Source organism: Xiphophorus maculatus, chromosome 4 (assembly GCF_002775205.1).
Source record: "Xiphophorus maculatus strain JP 163 A chromosome 4, X_maculatus-5.0-male, whole genome shotgun sequence".
NCBI classification, from domain to species: Eukaryota; Metazoa; Chordata; class Actinopteri; order Cyprinodontiformes; family Poeciliidae; genus Xiphophorus; species Xiphophorus maculatus.
In genome coordinates, this window is record NC_036446.1 from 6,338,512 (window position 1) to 6,363,385 (window position 24,874).

Genomic DNA, 24,874 nt, shown 5'->3' on the forward strand with positions numbered 1-24,874 from the left:
TAAAATACATGAACTGTCTTGGCTCAGAAGACTCGAAACATGGTTTCAATATAAATATCTTCTCATATTCTATACTGTATGGATGTCAAGCAACAAAACAACCCACAAGGTGTGACATGTTTAAAAAAGTGAAGTTCCACCCACTCAATCTGCAGGTTGACAAACTGAAACGCTTCTTGAGGCGGCATCTGGCACACGCGATGTGCTTTCTGAAACAGCTCATTTACCATTTTGTAGCAACAGCATTATTAGATGATAAACACAGACATCATTGCCAATTTTCCCGCATCATCTTCGCTCATTATGATGTTCTTGATAGCATTTGCACTGCTGGACTATCTCATTTTTGTCATACTCTTAAGACCCTGATGGTGATAATGAACTTCATACACATTTTTTATTGTACTGCTCCTGCTTGCAGATTATTATGATGTAAAGATACTTTGGTAAAGTATCACAATAATCATTGTCTGCAGTTTGCTCAGCTGCTACCCTGACTCATTTTTCCCCATCTGTTTAATTTGAGAAGCGTTGATGTTTAGTAAACAAATGCATCCTCTGTAATGTATGGCTATGTTTTTTATACATGCGTCATATGCACATCTGTCTTAGATATTGTTTATTTGAGGATGATAGGTGTTCTCCAAACACACTGGTAAATATTTTGAATGTAAAGCTTAATTTATTTTAATTTGTGAGGAAAAAAACGAATAAATAAAATGCCATTGGATCTGTGTAACCTTTTCCATTTTGTGGATACATTTTAGGGATCTGTTACTTCTTGGGAAATATTTTCAACTTTATGGATCCAGATACATTTTATATATTTTTTTATTATTGTTTTAAGTTGTCAACATGTACAGACTGAGCATTGATCTGACCATTAAATTACATGCTTTTAAATGCTGCAGTTATTCATGGTAAGTCTTAGGTAAGTTGACATATATTTTTTTTAAATTTGTTTTGTAAGGGGATTAAGACCTCACTGAAAAAGGGGAAAAACTCAGCTGCTGTCCAAAGAAATAATGTTTGAGTCTTTTAAAGTCTGCAAAATGGCTTTTGATCCATCTTGTCTAAGGAAAAGTGTTGTCATTACCCTAATAAAATAACTGAGGCACCCATAGAGGTTGGTTGTGTTGTCCATCCGCATTTAGTGGCTATCCGGTCCTATTAAAAGCTACCATAAGAAATAATCATCAAGGTTATCCCTAGTTTTTGAATCTGGTTGTAGCATTCATTGATGGATTTTCAAGGTATCATAGTAGAGAGGGGGGTATATGTCTCAGGAAACTCAAGGTCAGATCTTTGCTTTTTGCAGATGATGTTCCACTGGTGCCTCATCTACAGTCATAAATGTAGATAATGCCTGAAATAACTCCCAGATAATCCCAGATCCAAGTGACTAAAATTAACTTCTTGCAAAGTTCCTGGGCTTAGCTTTAGAGGTAGAGAGTGAAGAGCTCAGGCATTTGTGAGTAGCAGGGAATAAAGTCATTCAGTGATTCATAACAAGTTAGGTGTGGTGGTTCAGCCACCGTAGCAAGTTGCCTCCTAACATCCTTTCTTTGGATTCTTTCTTGGGACTTTCCTCTGGGAGCAGAACCGGAGGCAGACTCAAACTCACTGGAGAGAATGTAGTATCTTTTCTGGTCTGTGAATATTTGGGAACTACCAGAATATGAAGAGCGTTGCTAGTCAGAGGTATTCTTGAACTTGTTACTTCAGTGATCAAATGGATTGATGAACATCCAGACAAGTAAATGAATGGATAGAAATACAGTAAATGCACTGATTTAAGTTCCTTTTTCCATATCTTGGGCATATTAGTTAAAATGTCTTTCCAGATAGCAAAAGGTTGTTCTTGTTTACTTCATAAAGGAGCAAAAAGCATGTCTTGAATTTTAACACCAAATGTATAATTTAGGAGGACAAAAAGGTCTGACATTCTTACTGTCACTCCAATTTTGTGTGCAAATCCATTGTTTTAAGGGCGCATAAAACGGGAAGCCTCGGGTTTAGTATGTCACAGCAGACAAAAGCTTAGGGCAAAAAAGCCCCAGCTGCCAAGAGAAGATCATTGTTTAAGGCTGACTGTGATTAGACTTCTGAAACCTCAGTAGACTCTTCAGAGATGAGACTACAGAGCAAAAGAAGGCTTCAACAAATCTTATTATAAGACTTGAGAGGAGAAAGGGGAATATTGAAAGGGATTTTTTAAAAAAGGTTTCAATTTCCTTCTGTAGGTGTAAAACATTTTGTATGATGAAGTCAAAAAGTAATTTTTGCCTTGTTTTTATTTAGAACTTGAAATAATGCTAAGCTTCAATGTTTAGCTAGCAAGTTTGTACGGAGAATGTTAAGGGAACAAATGGACACTCATACGGGAAACTTGTTACATTAGATTTAATAGCTACATTAACAGCCTCATTTCTACAGTCTGCAGCTTTGATTTACAGTTCCACATGGAGGTGGAGTAGTTTTAGTTCTTCATTAAGGTGCAATAAAACAACTAATACTATCTGCCCAAATATATTATCTGAACATGCTCAATTTCCTCATTAGTGGCAACTTCCAGTGCTCCTAAATTACATGGAGACTAATGCGTTTCCATACTGTCCACACAGTAGTACTACAGCTCCTCATTCATTAGAAGAAAATGACAGAACTTGTTCTATTCCTCCGAGCCTGGTGTTTAAACAGTCATGGTGCCGTATGCTGCAGTGAAGCTTCCTTTTGTAGATCAGTCTTTTTTTTTTTATTCTTTGTACTCTGGTTTTAGTGGCTCACATTATTGGGACAGGACTAATCATCACTGTGACCCTTTAATAAGTGCTCTTAAAGAGATACACAACAGGCCAAAGGCCTGAAAATGTGCATGCATCTCACATTCTGTGCTAAGGTTTATTTAAACATATTATAACAGAAATTGAAAGTGAAACAACTCTCCATGCGGTACAACTGCCTAAAACGAAATAACGCTAAAGCTAATCATGTGTTAAATAAAACATTAGTAGAAGCAGCAGTCAGCCCTTTTGGGAAATGTGGCAAATTCAGTATTAGTAATAATGAATAAAGGTTTCTTGGCCCAGCTGTTTGCTTGTGGATGCCTGAAATAATTTTTAAAAATGCATACAGAAGGTCCAGAACAGTCTTTTTTTTCTTTTCTGGCAAATATGTAAAATATTGATTGTTGTATAAAATGGACCTCAGACAGGGATAGCAACACAAAATGCATTTAAAACAATCACTATGTACCTTGCAAAGATACCCTTTGAAGGTTTCCAGATGTGGTTCTTGTTACAAGTCTGAACATTTCTTTAGCTAAGATTTTCTGTGACTAAATTCATCCATGCATCACTGTAAAGTAGAAGGAAAAAGGTTGATAGTTTTCAATGTTTTAAATGCATTTGTATTCAGTCACCTTAAGTCAATTCCTGCTTTTTGGAGGTAGCAATACAGCATCTCTGGAAAGTAGCATCTTTACCCATTTTTTACAAAACAGCTCAAGCTTCATTGGACACCAATGTTGAACATCAATTTAGAAATTTCTTAATTTTGGGTTAGGTTTGAACTTTTACTGGGCCATTCCAAAACATGAATATGGCTTGATCTAACCTATTTTGTTGTAACTCTGGCTGTATTTTTTTAGGAATACCATCTAGCTTCATCCATCCCATTGACACTGAGCAGCTTCCCTGTTCCTGCTACAGAAAATCCTCCCCACATCATCGCCATGTTTCACAGCAGTGATGGTGTGTTCAGATTTGTGCTGTATTACTTTTTCTCTTTGTGTGGTAAAAAAAAGTTCTGTTTTATCATCAGAGTAGAGCACCTTTTCCCACCTTTTCTGTTGCTGCACGGTTTGCTGCTATGTGTTGGTTCTTTTTTTTATTGCACTTTCATTTGTCTTTGTGGAGCATGCTGGGAACGGGATAGATTGTGGGTTTCATAGATAGGAAAGCAGATGTTATCTATGAATCATGCTGTTTAAGGTGCCATGCTGTTCATGCCACAGAATGACCTGAATTTGTTTGATTAACACTCCCTCCTTCACCCCCATCAGATCCTCCTATGACCCCAGCATTGGTATTCACAATGTGGAGTTTTCATTCTACTGCTAAGTAGATAAGCTTTGTATTTGGTTGTATTTGGTTTTTAGATTGCAAATTGATTTTAGGGACTATCCCTAGGAGGGAGGGGTTGTGGGGGTGTGGATCATGCTTTGCTGTATTAACCAATTACTTTTTTTATCATTAGGAAAATCTTGCATTTTGAATACTTTGCTGATGGTTTTTCTCACTCAGTGGATAAAAACGGTCAAGTTTTTCACCAACCTCTGACGTAAAACTGGGATTACAATACAAAAGGCAGGACTCTTAATTATTTACACTTCTGGCTTCCGAAGGCACTGGATTGTATTTAGATTTTTCAAAGTAGACACAGTTTGCTGGTTTGCAGATATGAATCTAAAATCGTTTGTAAGCCAATAATGTTTTCTGGTGTTTCATATAAAACCACAGTAAAATACATACAGTATCCCATGGTGGTTGTAATTTGAAAAAATTTAAGGGGTAAGAATGCTTTTGCAAGGCGCTGTAAGAAAGTATGACGGTGGAATCTGGAGACTCAACTATAATCTAAACAGATTTCTTTAAACAGTAACAGAAAAAAAAGCCCTTTTATTTACATATGCTTTTACATATACTCTACTGATTAATATGCCCCAACTTACTGCAGTCCACCAAGTTCCTGGGTTGTCCAGTCCACAGTTGTCGCTGTACTCCAGGCAGCAGGAGTCTGGGACTCGGGTGGCATTATAAACCTCAAACCAGTCTGTGTGGTTGGTGACTCCACAGCAACGAAACTGTACAAGAAACAGGATCAGAGTTACGGAATATTAAGGCAACTACTTCAAATCTCTGTTTTATGAAAATACAGAAGCAAATTTATGGGAGCTATACCATTTCCCGCTACCAGGAATATGATTGAAGTATTTTATATTTGCCAAACATGTCTGACATTGATCTTTGGCTTCTCCTGCACATTTTTTCCAAACCTTCTTTTACAGTTTTGAAACTCACCTGTTTCTTTTAATCTACATCATTCTGCGTTGTAACTGTTATAGATTTTTGATAAGAGGACATCATGACTTTCAGTGAAATCCAATTTATCAGTGAAATGATAAACTGTCCCTGGTGCAGGAACATTGCTGCTGGAGCCACTCCCTTCTGCACTGCATGCACGGAATTACAAACTCCTGTTAATTTACAACTTGCTCACCCACTTGATGAGTAGATCAGGTGTGCAATTTATCAAAACATGAAGATTAACTTCAAATATTCCCTGGTAAGATTTAAAATAATTAAGGGTGTAACTCTTCACAGTTTACTTTTTTAACAAAAAAATAAACTTTATTTTAACAAATTAAATACCTAAAAATAAATACATTTTAGAAAAAACTACAACCTTCCACAGATTTATCCAAAACTAACAGTGGTTTCCTGTAATTTCGATTTGCTAAATAGTAGAATGACAAATAGTTTCATTCTATTCTTCAAACCATATGTCATAAATTAAGTTTAAATTGCATTTAAACCATTTGGAAAAGTTATTTCACAGCATTTAAATAAATTGGGGAAAAGGAAGTGTCATTGTACATAGTGTAGCAAGGAATCAAGATAGGCTGATAGGCTTAGAAAGAAAAACGTCAATACTCCAAGATCAACACACAAAAAAATAATAAAAAAGATGATTTCAGGATCAAATCAGTATGAAAATAGACTGAAGGAAAACAAAGTTGATGATTTGGTGAGCCCTGAGAGAGACGATATAGGCCACCTTCTGTCAAATTTTAATCGGAGTTTGATGGATGAGTGATTGATGACTAATAGATTTTGATTTCCGGTCACAGGATGCCCCTCCCCCACCTTTCCCACCCATCCCCCACACAGATCCATTATTCCCACGCCTTCTGACCTCTATGGATTTGAATCAGCCAATAGAAACAGACAAGGGGTTCGGCCTTTACTGTTTCTGCTATAAGTAATGTTGGAAAAATCAAGCACTCTACTTGTAAGAGTTGTTCAAGAACTTTACAATGAATGGAACTAAACGAGTTCATCCTGCTGCTGAGAAAAATGGACCTACCTCCTCTGCATCAATTGATACGGATTCGAAGTTACCTAGCCCTAAGACATTCGCTAAAATGATGAAGTCAACACCGTTAACAAACAAATACTTGCTTGCTGAACAAGAAGAAGAAGAACCTGATATTGTATATGAGATCCCGATAGCAGTGAAACCGGATATGTGCCCTGTGCTGGATAAACCTGCAAGCTCACCTTCATCGCCTGATGCATCTGCCTCAAACACTGCTGATAAAAGAGAAATACCGACCGGAGCACCCGGAGAAAACCCACGCAAACACGGGGAGAACATGCAAATTCCACACAGATGGTGTCTGTGAAGACGCAGCGCTAACCGCTGGACCACCGTGCTGCCCACGTTTTTTCCAATTGGGTTGGGAAGGGATCTATTTTAAAAATTCTTCCCCCCATTGACAAAATAGAAAATAGATCCCTTCCCAACCCAATTGGAAAAAACGTGGGCAGCACGGTGGTCCAGCGGTTAGCGCTGCATCTTCACAGACACCATCTGTGTGGAGTTTGCATGTTCTCCCCGTGTTTGCGTGGGTTTTCTCCGGGTGCTCCGGTCGGTATTTCTCTTTTATCAGCAGTGTTTGAGGCAGATGCATCAGGCGATGAAGGTGAGCTTGCAGGTTTATCCAGCACAGGGCACATATCCGGTTTCACTGCTATCGGGATCTCATATACAATATCAGGTTCTTCTTCTTCTTGTTCAGCAAGCAAGTATTTGTTTGTTAACGGTGTTGACTTCATCATTTTAGCGAATGTCTTAGGGCTAGGTAACTTCGAATCCGTATCAATTGATGCAGAGGAGGTAGGTCCATTTTTCTCAGCAGCAGGATGAACTCGTTTAGTTCCATTCATTGTAAAGTTCTTGAACAACTCTTACAAGTAGAGTGCTTGATTTTTCCAACATTACTTATAGCAGAAACAGTAAAGGCTGAACCCCTTGTCTGTTTCTATTGGCTGATTCAAATCCATAGAGGTCAGAAGGCGTGGGAAAAATGGATCTGTGTGGGGGATGGGTGGGAAAGGTGGGGGAGGGGCATCCTGTGACCGGAAATCAAAATCTATTAGTCATCAATCACTCATCCATCAAACTCTGATTAAAATTTGACAGAAGGTGGCCTATATCGTCTCTCTGCCCTGATTTCTCCACAGAAAATCTATAGACAGATTTTACTTGGTAGATGTTAGCAATTCCTACAAGCCTGACTAAAAGTGTGTTCCCTTTAGAAATGTGCTCAAAACTTTGTCAATATTCTGCTAATGGTAAAAAACTCAACAAAACTTTGCAATTGCAGTGTTTCCATTAAATAAGAAACAGAATTAAAATCACACGTGAATAAGTTTGTTCAAGCAATAAGTCATCATCCAAATATTTCCTGCCGTCTATTTGTTTGTGGTTTGAATCAGTGTCAACATCCGGTTGTTGATCATGTGACTTGTATGATGTAAAAAAAGTGTTTTCATTGGAGTTTTGCGTGATAAACTAATTCCTATACGGCTAATGCTTTTCATCCTACCACCAATGCTTTTTGACCAAAAAAATGAGAGGCTTGTTCATTTAAGCAAATTTGTTTTCAAATTGTCAAATTGTATAATTATATGTTCAATGGAACCACAGCCTCAGTTACACTAGTTCTGTCAGGAGGAATCTCCAACCCATTGTGAGAAGCTCTAGGAAGGATATCCAAAATATCTGACCAAGGTCGTATACTTTCTGCTAACCAAATACAAAGGAAATTCATGTACACTTCTGAATGTGAAGAAATTGAATATGAAAACTCTCCAAATAACTTCTTGTTACTATGGCATTCTACAAACAGAAATAAGTTTAGCAATCCCAAGTGATTCAAGCAGGAAAGGTGATTTACAGAACAAAAGGTCACATGTCTTATTGTAGTGCATGTAAATATTCAATTTTAACTGTACATACACTGTCCTGTAAGTGGCTATAAATATTATCCAAGGTGTCCTTTGGTCCGAGGACATGTGCCTTATTATTCATTCAGTGACTCAGCATGAATGAAAGAGGTTTGGGAAGAAGGGAGTACCAGAATGAGAGAGTTTTAATGGTCTTCCTCTCCAGTAGACAGCAGCGCTGATCCTACAGGGATAAAAGCACACACTCGTATTTGTGTACCTACGGGTTCAAACGATGGCTTATTCATGCAGATTCTGTTCATCCTGAATGCAGAGAAAATAAGAGCTCTGCAGGTTATCATCCACACGAAGCGATGCGGACCTGCATTGATTTGCATAGCATTAGATTCCACTGTCATCGTTTATGTCTGTTCATTTGCCGCAGACGCAAACACTAACGCAAACAGTAAAGCTACCAGGCACTTGATTGCATGTGGGCACACACACATGCAATCAAGAGTCAAACTTTGGCTAATGGATTAAGACTACGAGCTACAGAAATGTATTCAAGAGCCCCGAAGAATGCAGTTTATCATTTGAAGTCTCCCAAAGGGGTTTTTTTCAGCTGCAGCATCCGCCTTTAATTCCCAATCTTTGCCTCTCATATTGTGTTTTCTTTCCAGAGGAAATAAAAAAAAGAAAAAGACAAAGGAAAAAGCACATCAAAGTTTGAGCTGGAAACAAAGATTAGCTATGATGTTTGCATTATATTCCTTCACTGCATTTTACCACCCTTCTTAGACAAAGCACTCTACACCTTAATTGTACCAAAGACGAATGAGTACAGTGGCTTTCAAAAATGCACACACTCCTGTTAAAATTCCAGGCTTTTGCAATGTAAAAAAATACATTCTGCATGCCTAGGTGTGCACACTTTTATGCTAATACTTTGTTGAATCATTTTTTTCCATTTCATTTTATGATACATTTTTCTATAGTAGGAGTCCACCAGCATCCCACATCAGGACTTGGCAATATTTGGCTACTCTACCTTACTAATGTTCTCTAGACCTTTGAGATTGAGGACACCAAAAAAATGCCTTAAGGTCTTGCTCTTTCCATTCTTTTGTTGTTTTGGATGTATACATGGGCACTTTGAGCCTAAGAAATCTAATCACTCTTTATGCAAAACTTTCTATTTATAAAACAGACAGTTTTGGGACCAAAGCTTGCTGGTATAATTATTTACAACTTAATCTGTTTTGACTATGATGGTAATTGCATTTGAAGAAAAGTAACCCTAAAGCACGATGGTGCCAACGCCATGAAGTTTTTATGTTGCATTCATTTTTGTTAACTTGAATTGTATATAATATATATGTCAGCATTAAGCAGGAAAAGATTTCTAAATGGCTTATCAAAGTCTCTTTTATGTCAATAGCAGGAAGGGCTGGTATAAGTGGGCTAGTAGGGCTAAGCCGTCCCTGACATTTGTAATAAAATTGTTAAAATAAACAACTTTATTTTAACAAATTAAATACCTAAAAATAAATACATTTTAGAAATAATGTATCACATTTTGTAAAATTTTCAACAAACCTGGTGTCAAACCGTCTAGGGAAAATCCCAGGGTCTTTCCGAAGGGCTAACTTCTGACAGCCCCATTCAGTGTTACTGTCTGTCACGGCTCAGAATGATTGACATGAGTCTAGCCACGCCCCCTCAGCCACAGGATTCATCCAATGGACCTTACCAAGCTCCGCCCACAACCGACCCACGTGACCGCAAGTCTCACAAAACCTCGCAGCGCGTTGTTTCTATGTAAACATGACTCGATTAGGGCATCATTTCTACCGGATTTTCACAATATATCAGCTACTACAATGGACAGAGGAACTAACAAGTTCATGTCATCATCTGGGAGGAGGCTACTGGTTTCTCAGTCACAAGCTGGTTGCAAACCTGAGGCCAGCAGGTGTCAGTCAGTTATGGTAGATCTGACATTTGGTTTGATGACGTCAATATGAGAAGCTAGACTGATAGGAGGAACCAAAGAGCTCTGGAAAGGTAAAGGCAAATCTTCTGAAGCTGGGATATAATTAATTTAATTTAACATAATTATCGCGGTAGAAGCCATTTGTTTGTTAAAATTTAATGAAATATATTTGTTCTATTTGATCTTTGTTGTGAATGACGTATACTCATAAACGAACGAGGTAATTAGTCCAACGTTTAGAAACTACAGAGGCTGTAATGTGCCACAGCAAAGGTAAACAAAGGTAAAATAACCCGAACAGGTGATCAACTCAAAACCACTCCTACCTTTTTACTCTCTCTCTCTCTCTTTGTAGTTTAAGCACACCTGTTACCGTGGCAACTGCCTACGCCCCGCAAGACGAGCAAAGATTAAATTAAAAACATAACATTCAGTCCGTTACGATATCAAGTTTCCAGGCTTGATATTTATGTCTCGATTATTAATCAGCGCTTCCCTGAACACAGCGATGGTTGATTGACTAGCTGTACTTGGTGCTAGCGTGGCTAACACGAGTAACAGTTTAGTCCAAAGCCTTTTCTGCTAAAATAAAATCTTTAGTGTATGTCAGATACAGACACATTGCATATTGATCTGGTTAGCTAACGTAAGACTGTGTAGCAGACAGGCTTCAAGGTGTAGAAGTTGTACCAGTTCTACCATTATGCTGTACTTAGCTAACGGGAAGCTAAGTGTGTTTGTGAGACGGCCACGCACGTGACCACGTAGAATGGGCATCAGCCAATGAAAAGCGGCCCCTCTGGTAAGGTCCATTAGGATGGACTTGCCTCGAGCTCCAGTGTGTGTGGGCGTGGTTTGGCGTAGACTGAGTAGGTGCGATGGTGAGCAATATTAGCATCAACGAGGTGGATTATTTATCCTTTTTATGTCCCAGAAAAGTTTTCTGAGGGAGCTTCTCTTTAAATAAGGTAGGCCTCATTTAAAAACACATTGTATCTTGTTTCATTTTATCATTGTGATTGCACGGAAAATCATTGCTACAGAAGTGCATTGCTGATCAATAGTGTCATTGTTTTTGTCCAGAATGGATCTGGACATTTAAAAGCCAGCTGAAAAAAACTATATGAATAACATCATCAGTGACTTAAACATGCACACTTCCATTTTTGTTTATAATATAAATGATGCCCTCCATGAGGACATGCATTGTAAAATGGTGTTTCAATGTGTCACATAAAGTGAAACCACCACTTTATTTTGTCGAAAGCAAAAATAACCCTTGTCACATTAATAATGCAGTCATAGTGTCATGTATCTCTTTTGACAGAAGAGTCTCTAACTTATGTAGCTAAATGGTACTGAGGTTAATATTGAATGTTGTGCACATATTTTTTTAAGCAACATGACCTAAGTGTTTTATCACCTCCCCAATTCAATGCACTTAGTACAGACATTTCACATCTTACATCAGTCTGCACGATCATCCAGGCGTTGGTCAAACCCACGTTGCCTTCAGTGCCGAAAAGCTGTAGGCCCTTCTTCAAATCCCTCTGAGCATAGCGATCAATCTGGAGAAAACAGAGTGAGAGGGAAAAAAGCCTGCTTTAAAAAGAGATAACTGAACAAACATTACTATTGGCTCTGGCAGAGTTTTCATTAGATATTTCCATTTTCTTTTTCTTACAACAGCAAATGGTTTTGACTCAAGAGGAGACAAATAAGCACACAGACTCTCAAGAAAATCTCCAGTGCCATCTGTTAGGAAGGAACCAACAGAAAAAAATTGTTGTTCACATATATATATATATATATATATATATATATATATATATATATATATATATATATATATATATATATATATATATATATATATACACTCCTTTGGAAGACCTGTTTACTTTGTCTGTATAGTGCTCTGGGATGAGTATCGTTGGAAATTGGTGCTATATAAATAAACTGCATTGAATTTATTTTAAATTCAGTTTTCAACAAACACCGTAGAAAACCTCGAGACATCTGTTTATGTTGTCAATAGCTGCTCTTTCAAAATTACAGGTAAACTGACAGTAAACAAGCACAGAAAAAGAATAAAAGAAAAAAATTCTTACAAGAAATCTGCCAATGAAGTTCAGCAAGAATGATCAATTACTGAAATCTATGAAACAAATCTTTGTAAACTGGTGAATATTGATGGGGTGTTTTAGTGCACTGACATTACAAATTTTTTCTACGGGGAAATAATATATAAAAATAAAATAATAATTTTATAAATGATGGTGGCATAACAGTGCTTGTAATTTCACACCTTCACTAATCCCCACTTCTGTAGGTTTTAACCATCTTCATTGGGTATAAAAAGGAGCTGTCAACAGCAGAACAACTTTTACTGATCATGCATCTAAAGTACAGCTTTAGAAACTGCTTTGACGAATGTGATAGAAAAATTACAATAAGGTCACATCTGCTAGTCATGTTATATGAAATGCTTATAAACTCTCACCAAAAGAACTATTTGGGTTACATGTAGAAGGTTAGAAGTTGTTTTCTACAGCTGCATCAGAACCAGGCTGTCTCGCCCCTTGTTAATTCTTTATCTTTGGTATAAAACTCATGTGTTGTCACTGCCTGACAGAACTTCTCATCCAGACCCACTTCATTACTGATTGTCCTACAAGCTCTCTGTATTGTGCACAATATATGAATAAACCTGAGTGAGTGATTTCACCTGAACAGTGCTTGGAAATAATATTTTTTCCACGACAATTTGGTGCTGTGACCCGGATTCGAACCAGGGTTGCTGCGGCCACAACGCAGAGTACTAACCACATACGATCACGGCTATTGAAAGTACATTTCTTTGCTCTATGCATATAATGTACTGTTTAGAAATATTATATGTCCTCTACAAATAATATCTACATCTATATGTATTAAGGAAGTTGTGCCATACTTGGTTTGGTTGCAGTCATAATTGTATTTTTGTTAAAGTAGACTGGCCTAAATGTGTTATATGATTTATGGAAATAAAACATAAATATAAAATAATGTAAAAATATACAGCTAAATAAATATTTGTAGATTTGTATAATATGTCAGATTAAAAATGTGTAACTTTTGGCTTTTTGAAAACTTATAAGAATTGATAGAATCTTCAGTTTTTATTTCTGATTGCATTATATCTGCTAAAATTAACCAAAAGAAAACCTGCAAGACAAAAACAAGATTGGGTCCAGAGTAGAACCTAGAGGAACTTCTTATGTAAGCAGTGGAGTAAAAAAAACACATCCCTAAAAAGATATCTGACATTTAAGAAGATGAAAAGGTCAAAGACTGCTTGAATTTTGTTATAGAATATGTACACTACAAGAGCTCTAGTTGTATTTCAGGCTTTCATGGCACAATAGTACATTTTGATCAATGTGTGGCTCATTTTCTAGATTTTTCAAACTGAGTTCAGTAAAAAGAGAGAGAACCAGCAATCTGTTACCATATGCTCAGTTTCAGGCAGCACTTTTCATGTAGCATTACAATAAATAAACCAAGGTCAGAAGTGAGGAGATCAAATTGGATTTTCATGGGATGTTGCAGAGCTGCCGTTCAATAAAGCAAATAGATGCAGTTCAATGTGGGTTTTGTTTAGACCTACACGCTCGGCTCTGTGAAACTAAACAAACAAGATAAAAAACATTGAACAAAACCAGATTTTCCTGTAAGCTTTGAATTGTCAAAAACAAACCTTAAAACTCATTGAAATACACCCATTTAAATTAACATATTAATCAGCAAGCATTAATGTTGCGTACAAAAAACATACAACTCTCATCTCTCAGAATTTTGTTGTTCAATAATATCAATAATTTCTTCCTCCTACCTCATATGCAGTTTAATTCTTTCTGAATACATTTCAATCTGATGGGACCTCATGATATTTTGTTTAAATCAGTCAGTGAACAAATAAAAAGGCTTTCAGCTGCAGTTTCTGTCCACAAAGCATTATTATTTACAAGTAGGTCGCCTTTATGACAGGATTCCCCAAATATAAAACTGTAAATGTGCCAAATAACACAGCGAGCCACCTCAGGCAACGGAAAAGCAGACAGCCAGCAAGCAAACGAGGATGTAAATAATGAATACTTAAAATACTTGCATATTTGCTCTTGTGAGATCACAGTGTTTGGGGAGGATGTGTGTCTTACACTTTCTTTGGTTTGCTTTAGGAAGAGGTTTCTTTCCTGCGCTCTGTGATGCCAGGAAATTTCATCATGTCAAACTAGTTTCCAGATGCATTTGAGAATGGCCTTATTCATTGTAGATTTATCAAAGATCAATACCATACCTTCAGGTATGAGTTTGGAGAAACTGGTGGCTGGTGTCGGAAAACTGAGTCAACAGCCCTTGGGAAAGATGATCCTTGTGTTTCACTCAGTTTATTCATTCTTTATTCTTTCTTTAGAGTCATTACTACATCTACACATGCATTATTTACTTTTACAAGAACTCTGATATCACTGAGATCACCTGACAGTTTACTGTAATCCTTTAAATAACACTAGAAAAGCTCTGTTCGATAAAATAGATGTAGAGTTGCAGAAATGTGGGAAAATGTAGTCCAACGAGAGTGAGATGAACTGACAGTCAGTGTAGAACAGTCTTTAAAATGCCAAGTCATTCTCAGTTGAATCAAGGAACTTTTCAACTTTATATTTTACTTTTAGTAAGCATAAATTTAAACTTTTAACTTTTAGAAATTCTTGGTTTGTACTGTTTCTTGGCTGCAACGGGAGCAACAGGAATTTATCATGACAACGAACGTTTGACTGACAATAGCGGCTTATCTTTAAGCCTGAATAATGAATAAAACTATGTATTTTGCTTGGTCTCCATGTATTCAAGGTAAAATAAAATAAGTTTATGTGTATGTTGTTCTTAAAATGTGAGAGCACTATGTTCTATGGGAGATTTAGATCTAATTCAGTGCATAGCATAATGTGTAGCTTAAATGTGCAGCACAAGCTACACATTGAATGTGCAGGTAAGCCAACAAGTGTCAAAGATGTTCTATTATTGAAGCATTAATAGCTTTAATAGTCTACAACTAGTTCATAATTGGTACAGATTTTTATTAAAGAATACTGGGAATTTCTTTAGGAATAAAACAAATCTGTTTATTTGATTTAACATGTTATAGATATATCCAAACATATTAAATAGAGGTGCTTTATGCTGGTCTAGTGCATTGGAATATGATGCATTTTGTATGGACTTGTTGTCTGCCTTTCTTCAGCAGAGAATCATGGTGACACATCCAGCTGAGCAGCATTTCAGACCAGCTGGAAAAAGTGCCATTTATTCATTATATATTTATTTTTCAAATTTCCCCTCAGGGATTTTTGTGCATATTTTTGGTATAAGATAATAAGCAACTTCTGGTAAATTACTACATCAGTTTTTGAAGGCGTACACATCATCAGAACAGAGCATTTTGCTAGAGGAACTTATCACAATTAAAACTGGCTAATATGAAAGCAACAACCTAAAATCAACACTTAAAACATAACAAGTAGCCCCTAGAGGTGCCGCAGTGTTAATATCCGCCTGAAGACAAAACAGAAACCCCATGTCCAGATTTGGTTTCAGCTGTGGTAATTTTTTATGTCTGTTCTCTGTAACTGTGAAATAGCTAGCAAAGCAAACATCTCTGAAACATGCATAAGTTCTCGATGTCATTTTTATGGCAAGCTGCAGCTAATGCCATACTGCAACATCTACAATCTATTCGGGTCAGTTTTACTTCTCAACCAAAAAATACCCGTATGTTTTATGTATGAATGTTTCCTTGCATGATAACATGCTTCCTGCATGTCTTTGTGTTTAAAATTAACACATTTCAATTTTTTAGACAACTTCATTTTTTAGCCAAGGTCCAAAGATGTTCAGTTAAGGATGCTGAATCTGTTTTAAGTCTGTTTTTTCTCATGAAATTCTGTGTTTTTGAGGTGTAAACAAAGAAGAAAATAAAATTTTTGCGAAATATATCAATGTTATTGTGGACAGGATGTAAATAACCATTGTATTTCAAGATAAACAAATGCAACAAAAACATTTTTTTAGATTAATTTAAGTAAGTAACTTTTGGGCTATACATCTAGACATAAATCTTAGGGATACAACAAACTTTAGGAGTTTCGTAATAGTTTGGAAAGCTAAATTAAAATAAATAACATCTAACTGATTTTAATATTTGTCAAATATCAAATTGTAACTGCTGATATATTCCAAGGTTCATGACAACGTATTTGTTTACCATAAAAGTCATATAACTGTGGATGTTTTTAGTTGTTAGTTTCATATGAGAATTTAACATTTTTTTAAATATACCAGTTGATTACTTTAGTTAGTGTGAAATTATGCTAAAAAGAAATCAAATGTTGCATTTGGAACTAAACTTTTGTTACAAAGGGTGCATCAAAGGAACTGAGATGAAAGGGAACTTTGAATGAAACGACAAATGACACACAATGTAATTTCTTGCAACAATAAAAAAAAAACTTGTCTATAAATCAGATCAGAATTTTACAAATACCAGAATAAGTGGACCAGACACCCACATGCAAGCTATCTCCAAACTGATGTAAGAATGAATGCAGCTCTTATGTCTAGTGGACTGGCTGAAGCCAGAATTCGTCTGAAGTTCTGCTATTTTAAAAACAGACAGAAAAAATACTTTTTACTTAAATCTAAGTAGGCCATTAGTTAAGAGTGACTCCTGTGAAACTGCTGCAAGTAGACGGTGCACAAAAAATGGGTGTACTCGTGGCTTAGCATTGATGTTGTCCTCAGGACTTCAGTCGCCCTTTAGCTACACAAGGCTAGTGAAAGATGGGCCATCAATTATTTATAAGGTAGGGATACGAGGAGAGATAAGAGATGTACATTGGGGAGAAGAACAGAGGAGAGACAAGACGAGGAAGAGAGAGGGAGTGAAGGAAGGAAGATGGGGGGCAGCTGAAAAAATAAACACCCAAATGAGGGATGAGCCAGGAAGGAATGAACGGGAGTGTATCTAAAAACACTTTGAAGTGAAGATGATGCAGTAATATAACTGCTTTAGTCTAGATTGTAGAAGAAGTATTAGCAGCACAAAGACTGTACAATATGACTACAAGGAACACAAGGCAGTGTCTTCTGAGGAGAGGAAATAGCATAAAGAAAAATGCCTCTATTTAGTTGCTCCCTCCAAACAGTGGATATCCATTACCTGTGTCACAGATGTCGGGAACAGACAGCATAAGAATTGCAGAGAGGCAGATAAATGGAGATAAAAAAAGAGAAAATTCTATGATAATGGTCCCTGTAGGGCTCGTGTGGTCACATTATTTCAGTCTAAGAAGCCAAACTGCATAAAACATGACATATTTCATCTCCAGGAGTCATGGTACTTAAAGGAAAGAAAGAGATAGATTTTTGCTTTTACTGATTTATAGTTTCCTGTCTATAATGCAGATTGTTTCCCTGTGAGTCAAACAGTTTAATGTAAAGTGGGGAAATGCATATTTCACAGCAATCCATGCATGTGAAGTAATTAAAAGCACACACGATTATAAGTATATAAATATATAACTTGTGCATAATGGAATATCACAGGGAATAAGCATTAAACACATGCAGTACAGAAGCTGAATGGAAAAACTGAAATAGCTGAAATCTGTCGTTTTCAAAGCAATCCTGCTCCTTTCAGTGCTAATTAATATCTGCTGGTTTATAGTTTGAATTCATGGCCTGTAAAAAGGTTTCTCATTACCAAGACATCACATAAGAAGCATTTCGGCAGAAAAGGGCCCTCTCAAGAGTTTCTAAATCTGATTGTAGCAATTCACTGATGGTATATTTCTGAACTGAGTGCTGCAGAGAGCAATGTTTAGACCACAGAAGTAGAACTCCAGTCCTTGAGGACAGGCGTCCTGCTACTTTTAGATGTCTCTTTGTGTCACAACAACTGAATCCCATAATTAGGTCATTAATAGGACTCTAAAGCAGTGTTTCCCAACACTGGTCCTCAAAGCACACACATCTGCATGTCCCCTTGCTTTAGCACACCTGATTTCAATAGATGGCTGTCTAACATCCTCTTGCTGAACTGCAATCATTCGAATCAATTGCGTTAAAACAGGGAAACATCTAAAACATGCAGGGCAGTATTCCTAGAAGTGCAGGATAAAAAACCTCACTGCTCTATGTATCTTAAGTGAATGTGAAGCTTTGAAGTGTGCTGGGTTTGGGACACCTCAAAAAGTTGAAGGACACCGACCGTCGAGGACTGGAGACCATACCATACATTTAATCATTAACCTGCCACAACCAAGTGCTCCTTGCAAGATTCCAGACAGAGGGATAAGGCAATTAAGAGCAACCAATGGTCACTTGCAGAGACCTTCAAAAGATCTAGACTTAACAGATAAAGTTTATCCATTAAAACAAAACAATAAATGAAATCAGAAAAAAATCTATCTGCACACTCTCTTGCACGAGACTCCACTGCTTAAGAAGATAATGGTGAAGCTCATTTAAAGGTTACTGCTGATCGTTTGGACAAGACAATGAAATACTGGTAGAATATGATCTGGTCAGATTAAACTAAAATGTAACTCCTCGAAAATAACTGTATGCACCGTGTTTGAAAGAGGAATAGTTAACCCAAAAGGACCATACAGTGAAGTTGTTTTTCAGCGCGTACTGGCAGAGAGGAAACTGAAGGAAGGATGACTTGAGAGGTTTACTGGGAACTTCTTTAAAACTACCTGAAGATGAAACAAGTGACAAGATTTCATCCAGAGAATGATCCCAAACACAAAACCAAAGAATCTTTCAAAAGTAAAGTTGCAAGAACAAAGACTTTATTCAAAATACGAATCTACTGAAAGTCTCAAAGAATAGAATATATAAGACACTCTAATCACACAGAATACTTAGTAAGTGAAAACAGTTTACGGAGTTTATAGGAGTTAAAATCACAACCGAACAATGCATGTGGCTACTGTCCTCATGCAGGAGACACATTTGAAACGTTCATGACCCAACAATATAATAAAATATATTACAATAAGCCTGTTCAATACTGATTGCCTGTCTTATGCAAATTTATTGGAAATAACATATTCATGGATTATTTCCCCTTTTGATATGTATGGATTATTTGGGATATTCCTAACATCACAGGCTAATTTAATGTCAATAGCCTCACTTGAAATACATTTGCTGCAAGAACATTGTGTTCAACACTTATTTCCACCTGCTCAGAATCATACCAAGTGAAATATTTAAAACAAAAACAAAACAGAAAACATAACAAAAATATGTACTCGCTACCTCGTCTGTCCACAGTGTTCTTGCCCATTGGCAAGACTTGATTTCCTGCAAATGGTACCGTTTTATCTTTCTGCTGAGCGAGCCAACATTAAACTCCCTAGACATTGAACCAATTTGAACCAAAGTCAATGTTTTTCAAGGGCGCTCTTTTGGACTTTACATAGACTCTTTACTTTCCTCAGGTTACAACAAAAGCCTAACCCTTAATAGAAGGTATGCAGGACCGGGGTTTTATCCTTCCGAAGAATGAACATTTGTCGTGCCTTTGCCTCAAGACAGATTGTTCAATATCTGTAAATTTAGACAACTCTTCTCCTAAATAATCCCCTCAAGAGCCTAGTCTTAAATTTGTACAGATAATAAATGAGGCAAGCAAGTGTCAAGGTTTTAGGGCCTCTTTCTCTGACTTTTAATTCTTTATTCTGGGGCAGTAATAACATATGTTAATTATTAAAGCACTTGGTTCTCCCCTTTTAGAGACTAATCTCAGTCCTTTGCCGGGGTAAATCAATTGCAATTCAAACTCTTTTCCTTCCACTCCTTCTAATCAGTGCCTGATTAACACTTGGCATAGTTGGTAAACCTGAGTACACAATCAATGTCACTAACAGGAAGAAGCGGTAAGCCAGCAGAATCAAGGCTTTAAGAAATAATACCTGCAAGGATTTATCCAGGAAAGTATCATACATGTCAGACAGTTGCAAAAGGTCAAGGCTCATAATCTAAGAGACTTTGGGGTTCAGGATTTTACATGTTTAGTAAAGCCAAAAACTTGACAAAGATTACTATGTCTTAATGTTGACACTCCAGAAATCTGTGTGAAGAAGGAAAAGGTTTGAATGTGCAGCCAAATTTCTCTTAAAGTTTTTCGCCTGCAGCTATTGGCATCAACAGGTGGATCTCGCTGTCATCGTGTGGCTTTAGTCTGTCAGCTGTTCAACATCAAAGCAGATCTATTTCTATCCTTTGACGTTTCATCACCTTTTAGCTGCTGCTGTTTCAGTCCTTGATGCTGGGAATGAGTCATGATGAAAACAAAATAAGTTCAAACCCCAGGAGACATTGCCTCAGAGTCTGGTTGGTTATTACTGAGATGGTGGTTTTATTTGGAAAATCCACGAATGACATCCATGAATGACAGGGGACAGCTTTCAGATTTAGCAAATGTTCAAAGACAGAGATGACTCAAGACTATGGTCCACAGATGGAAAGAAATATTATTTTTAGAGGTTCTGGGTTCAATCCTATTCATTTATGTTATGCAATTTATCTGTCATCTTCTTAAAATTGGTAAAATATCCTTAACATTAATATCCATCAATGTTGCCTTATGAAGTATAATTAAGTGATCAAGCAGAACTGCTGTTTGTGGCTTTTCTAATTGATGCAAAAAGTGATTTATACAAACAAACATACACACACACACACACCCAGGCACACACCCGCACATGTATGTGTATACATGTATATACAGTATGTGTATATGTACGTATATACAGAGACGAAGAGACAGAGGAAGAGAGGGAAAGAGAGAAAAGTTTGGTTGCAAGAGCAAAATGTTCACATTTCACCACTCAGACAACCGAGAAAATTGCAAACTCAATTTTTTCAGCCTAAGGTCTTGATGTTATTCCCACCTCCTGACACAGTGATGCAAACAAATGTTGAGAAGCTGTTTGTTGCCTAAATTTAGAGAGATAGTGTAAAAAATGTTTCTTAATGATTGGAAAGGAAAAAAATAGTCTGTTGATTTAAATTAGTTCGTGTGCTATATTCCTGTCTCATCCTTTCACACAAGTGTGCATAGAAACATGAAAACGAGACTGCAGTTTATAGCTTTTTAAAACCTTTTCATTTTCAGAAGTATGAAAAGTTATAGTATTTATGTTAACTGAACATAAGATATTGCTGTAGGTCTTACAAAACAAAATCCAATTTATGTTTCCACCTTACATTGCTCTAAGTTGCTCTCTGTGCTGTCAATTGCTTGCTATGTTGTCCCTAAATGCCAACTAAAATCTAAAAGCATCTGTAATAATCTAACACCTGCTGTTAAAGTGGCAGAAAGAATTAGACTTGCTCATTTAAAAAGAAATAAACAGTCTCTCATTTCTATGGTAGTTTAACTTTGATAAAGACAGATGGAATACCAGCTAAAACAATCCACAATAACACATATTATACATAGACAGCATTAGTTACAAACTGATTAAAGTATTTAACTTAGATAGAATTCTCCTTTCATAGATTGGTTGGTTGCTCATATGGGAAAAGGATTGCACGATTAGTTTCAGCTACATTCAGAAAATCCCGCTCTCTATACATACAAAGCACATCTGTGCACAGGATCGGGTTCTTCTATTCCAACCTCACCAGCACAAGCATAAGAAAGACCACAGAGCTGTTAGAGGATGTTGGGTACAAGATAATGGATCTGCACAAAGCCGAAATGAGCTACAAGACCATCAGCAAAAAGCTTGGTTAGGGAGTGATAAATGTTGGTGTGATTATTTGAAAAGATTTAGAAATATAAAATTATTGGTCCGGAGCTTCATAGAGGATTTTGGTTAATGGAGTGAGGAAGGTCATGAGAAAAGTGAGGGATAAACACAGAAGGAGATTACTGATGATGGTAAAGCAGTTGGGATGATGGTCAACACCTTTCAGTTGAACAACATGGTGTTGTGGACTTTTCTTGAGTCTTTCAGCAGACATTCACAGTGAAGACCAACTCATTGCCATCAACTCAACATGCTGTTTTCGAAGGCAAAGAAAACCTGAGTGTAAGCTACAAAACACCATCTCAACAGTCAGGCACAAAGGGTGAAAGGACTCAATGAAGAGGTCAGTGGAGTGGCCAAAGAAAAATCACATTTTAATAAAAAAAAAAAAGATCAAGTATACATTGCTCAGATGCACCAGATCAATTTCTAATCACTTACTTTATATAGCAGCAAACATCTTTAAAAACTTTACAAAGAATATCATATGAACCCATACAGAAGTATGCACTCAATTCAATTCAATTCAAACGCAAAGATAAATTCAAGCTAAAAAAACAACAACATCCACTTCAGTTTGATATTAGCCATTACGTTATGCAGTCAAATTCAGTTTTATTCAGAGAAAATCTGATTTATTGCCTTGAGGAAGCTGGAAGATTTAGAGTGTATCAGTAAAAACGAGTATCAAACTCTTAGCTTAGATGCTTGCAGACCTGGTGACCAACTAAAAGGTTCTCTACTAAGTTCTAAGTTATGTTTATTGAAAGGTTAAATCCTTATTTAATTCATTAACACAAATTACCTTTTCACAGGTATGTAATATTTATTTTCTAGATTCATGGTGGACTTTTTTTTGTTTTTTGATATTACAACAAAGCTAAAATCAAACACGTTTAGACAAATTATTTTAGATAATAAGTCAAAATGGACATAATTGCCAATTAAAATGGAAGCTGTGTGTCTAAACTCCTTATTTGTTGATGCAAAACTAAATTAGTTCTTAAAACAATCAAAGAAAACACTGTTCCCAGTTTGGACTTGTGATTCTGCCTGGACCTGTCTACTGTAATATCACACATTTTATTTATTATTTTTCTATAAGCATTTATGTTTTCCAATTTTGCTGAAAGCATCTCTCTGGTGTCTTTCTTTATTATCTTGACCTGATTGCAATTTAAATCACATATAATTACCACCTTAGCAATTCTCTGATATTATCTAGAGCAGTTAAAAACTGCTAATTCCCCTGCCACTTTTATCCCGAGTCTTCACAAACAAATGTCTTGTCTGTTTGCTGATCATCTCAATTTGTCACTGGTATTAACATCGCCCTGATGTGGGCATGTTTTAGTAATGGGATTAGCCAGGGGTGTTTACCTAATTGCGTTTCTGCAGTCTGCTTGAAATGAAAATTTCCCAGGCTTGAAATGTATTCTGACAGCAGAGCTGCATTCTGATATCTCGACAATCGGAAATGTTTCGATGGCTGATGCCAGAATGTAAATGATGCAGAGCAATCACACTTGAGGCCTTTCAGTAGGTCACACATGAGTGCTTGAAATTTTACTTGCATTTGAAAAAAAACAATTCACAACATTTGCAATGCAATTTCCTTTTAAGGAAAATTGCACCATTTCTCATAAGTGTATAAAAAGTGGAAGCTAGCCAAGATGTGAAGACGAAAATGTGAAATCGTGACTGACACAGGAAGTTTGTTTTTCTTAGAAGAAATAAAAATGTTGATTGAAGTCACAGGAAAATTAGAATTTTAGGTACAGGATGAATTGATCAAATTCATTTCAAACTTCACATGAGCGTGGAGTTTGTTTTAGGGTTTTTTAATAGTTACCTTTTTAAATATGGTTTAAGCACTGGATAACAGGAATGCCCAATTCTCAGAAAGGTCCTCAGACTAAATCCTTCAAGTATTGGTTTGAAGGATTTAGCAATAACATTCAATTCTTATGGGATTGGTTGTTACTGCAGTCACTTTTTGGACTATTATTATTGGATTTATGCCAACATTTCTGTTGTACAAAACTATTTTATGAGTTGACATGTTTGCAATTTTAGTGCTATTCAGTGAGCTTCATTCCTTGCCAACTATGCCTACCACTTTGTCGCTTCATGCCTTTGCAGTTTTGCTAGTTGTGGATCTACCAATCATTATGTACTACTATTAAAACTAAATGCTATGCATTTGTTTTAGCCCATTTATCGCAGTTATTAATGAAAATGTTTAATTACAGCACAAAAATCAACTAATAAGCAATGATTTAAATGCACAGGTAAACATAGGACAGATTTATCAGCACTTCTCCTTGTAATTATGTATAAAACCATAAATAAAATGGTTTCAGATTCTTTACAAAATATATTTTACTAAAAAAACATAGATTTATATAATCTAAACTTCAGATTGTTTTGTTGTTTTGATAGTTTTATTTTGGACTATTTATTTGAGCTTAATTATTTAAAACAAAATAAAGTTTTATATTTTGCAACACAGAATAAGAAACATGGCCTCCATACCTCCTGTGTATGTAACTTTATGATTAACTTTGAAGGCACCACGAACCCTCCGGTTCACGGATTGGGTCCGGAGGAGATCCAGCATGACCGCAGCTCCTTCTTCACATGACAACTCCATAACCTTACCTTGACTCACCCCAAAGCACATAAGCGGATAGAAAATCAACCCTACAACAGCCTGTGCGACAAGCCATTGAGCTGCAGAGGAAATACCTCATGCTGCACTGACCTAATGACAGCAGAGAGAGGTGAGAACACAAATACTCCTGGCAGGATGCGCTACACTGCAAAGGTTTGTGTTGTGGTCGTTTGTTAGCTTTTCTGCTTTTATGAGACAGCTGAGGCACAGGAGAGACAAGTGGCGTCATAAACCATGACCACTTTTGGTTTTAAATGCTTGAAACTATATAAAACTGTTAATCTGATAGGCTGGATCAATGCACTCACAGCTTTAGAAACAT

The 24,874-nt window shown here is 36.6% G+C and overlaps 1 protein-coding gene across 3 annotated transcripts in view; it reads right to left on the reverse strand.

Annotated features, from left to right (window-relative positions):
- tspan4 (tetraspanin 4) overlaps positions 1–24,874 on the reverse strand; it is a 170,922-nt gene that overhangs the window by 15,840 nt on the left and 130,208 nt on the right. For all 3 annotated transcript variants that reach the window (XM_023331725.1, XM_023331724.1, XM_023331726.1), the window contains 2 exons: positions 11,475–11,576; positions 4,733–4,864 (listed from right to left, as the gene is read on the reverse strand). In XM_023331725.1, coding sequence (XP_023187493.1) covers positions 4,733–4,864; positions 11,475–11,576 — 234 coding nt within the window. The remainder of the gene's footprint in view (positions 1–4,732; positions 4,865–11,474; positions 11,577–24,874) is intronic.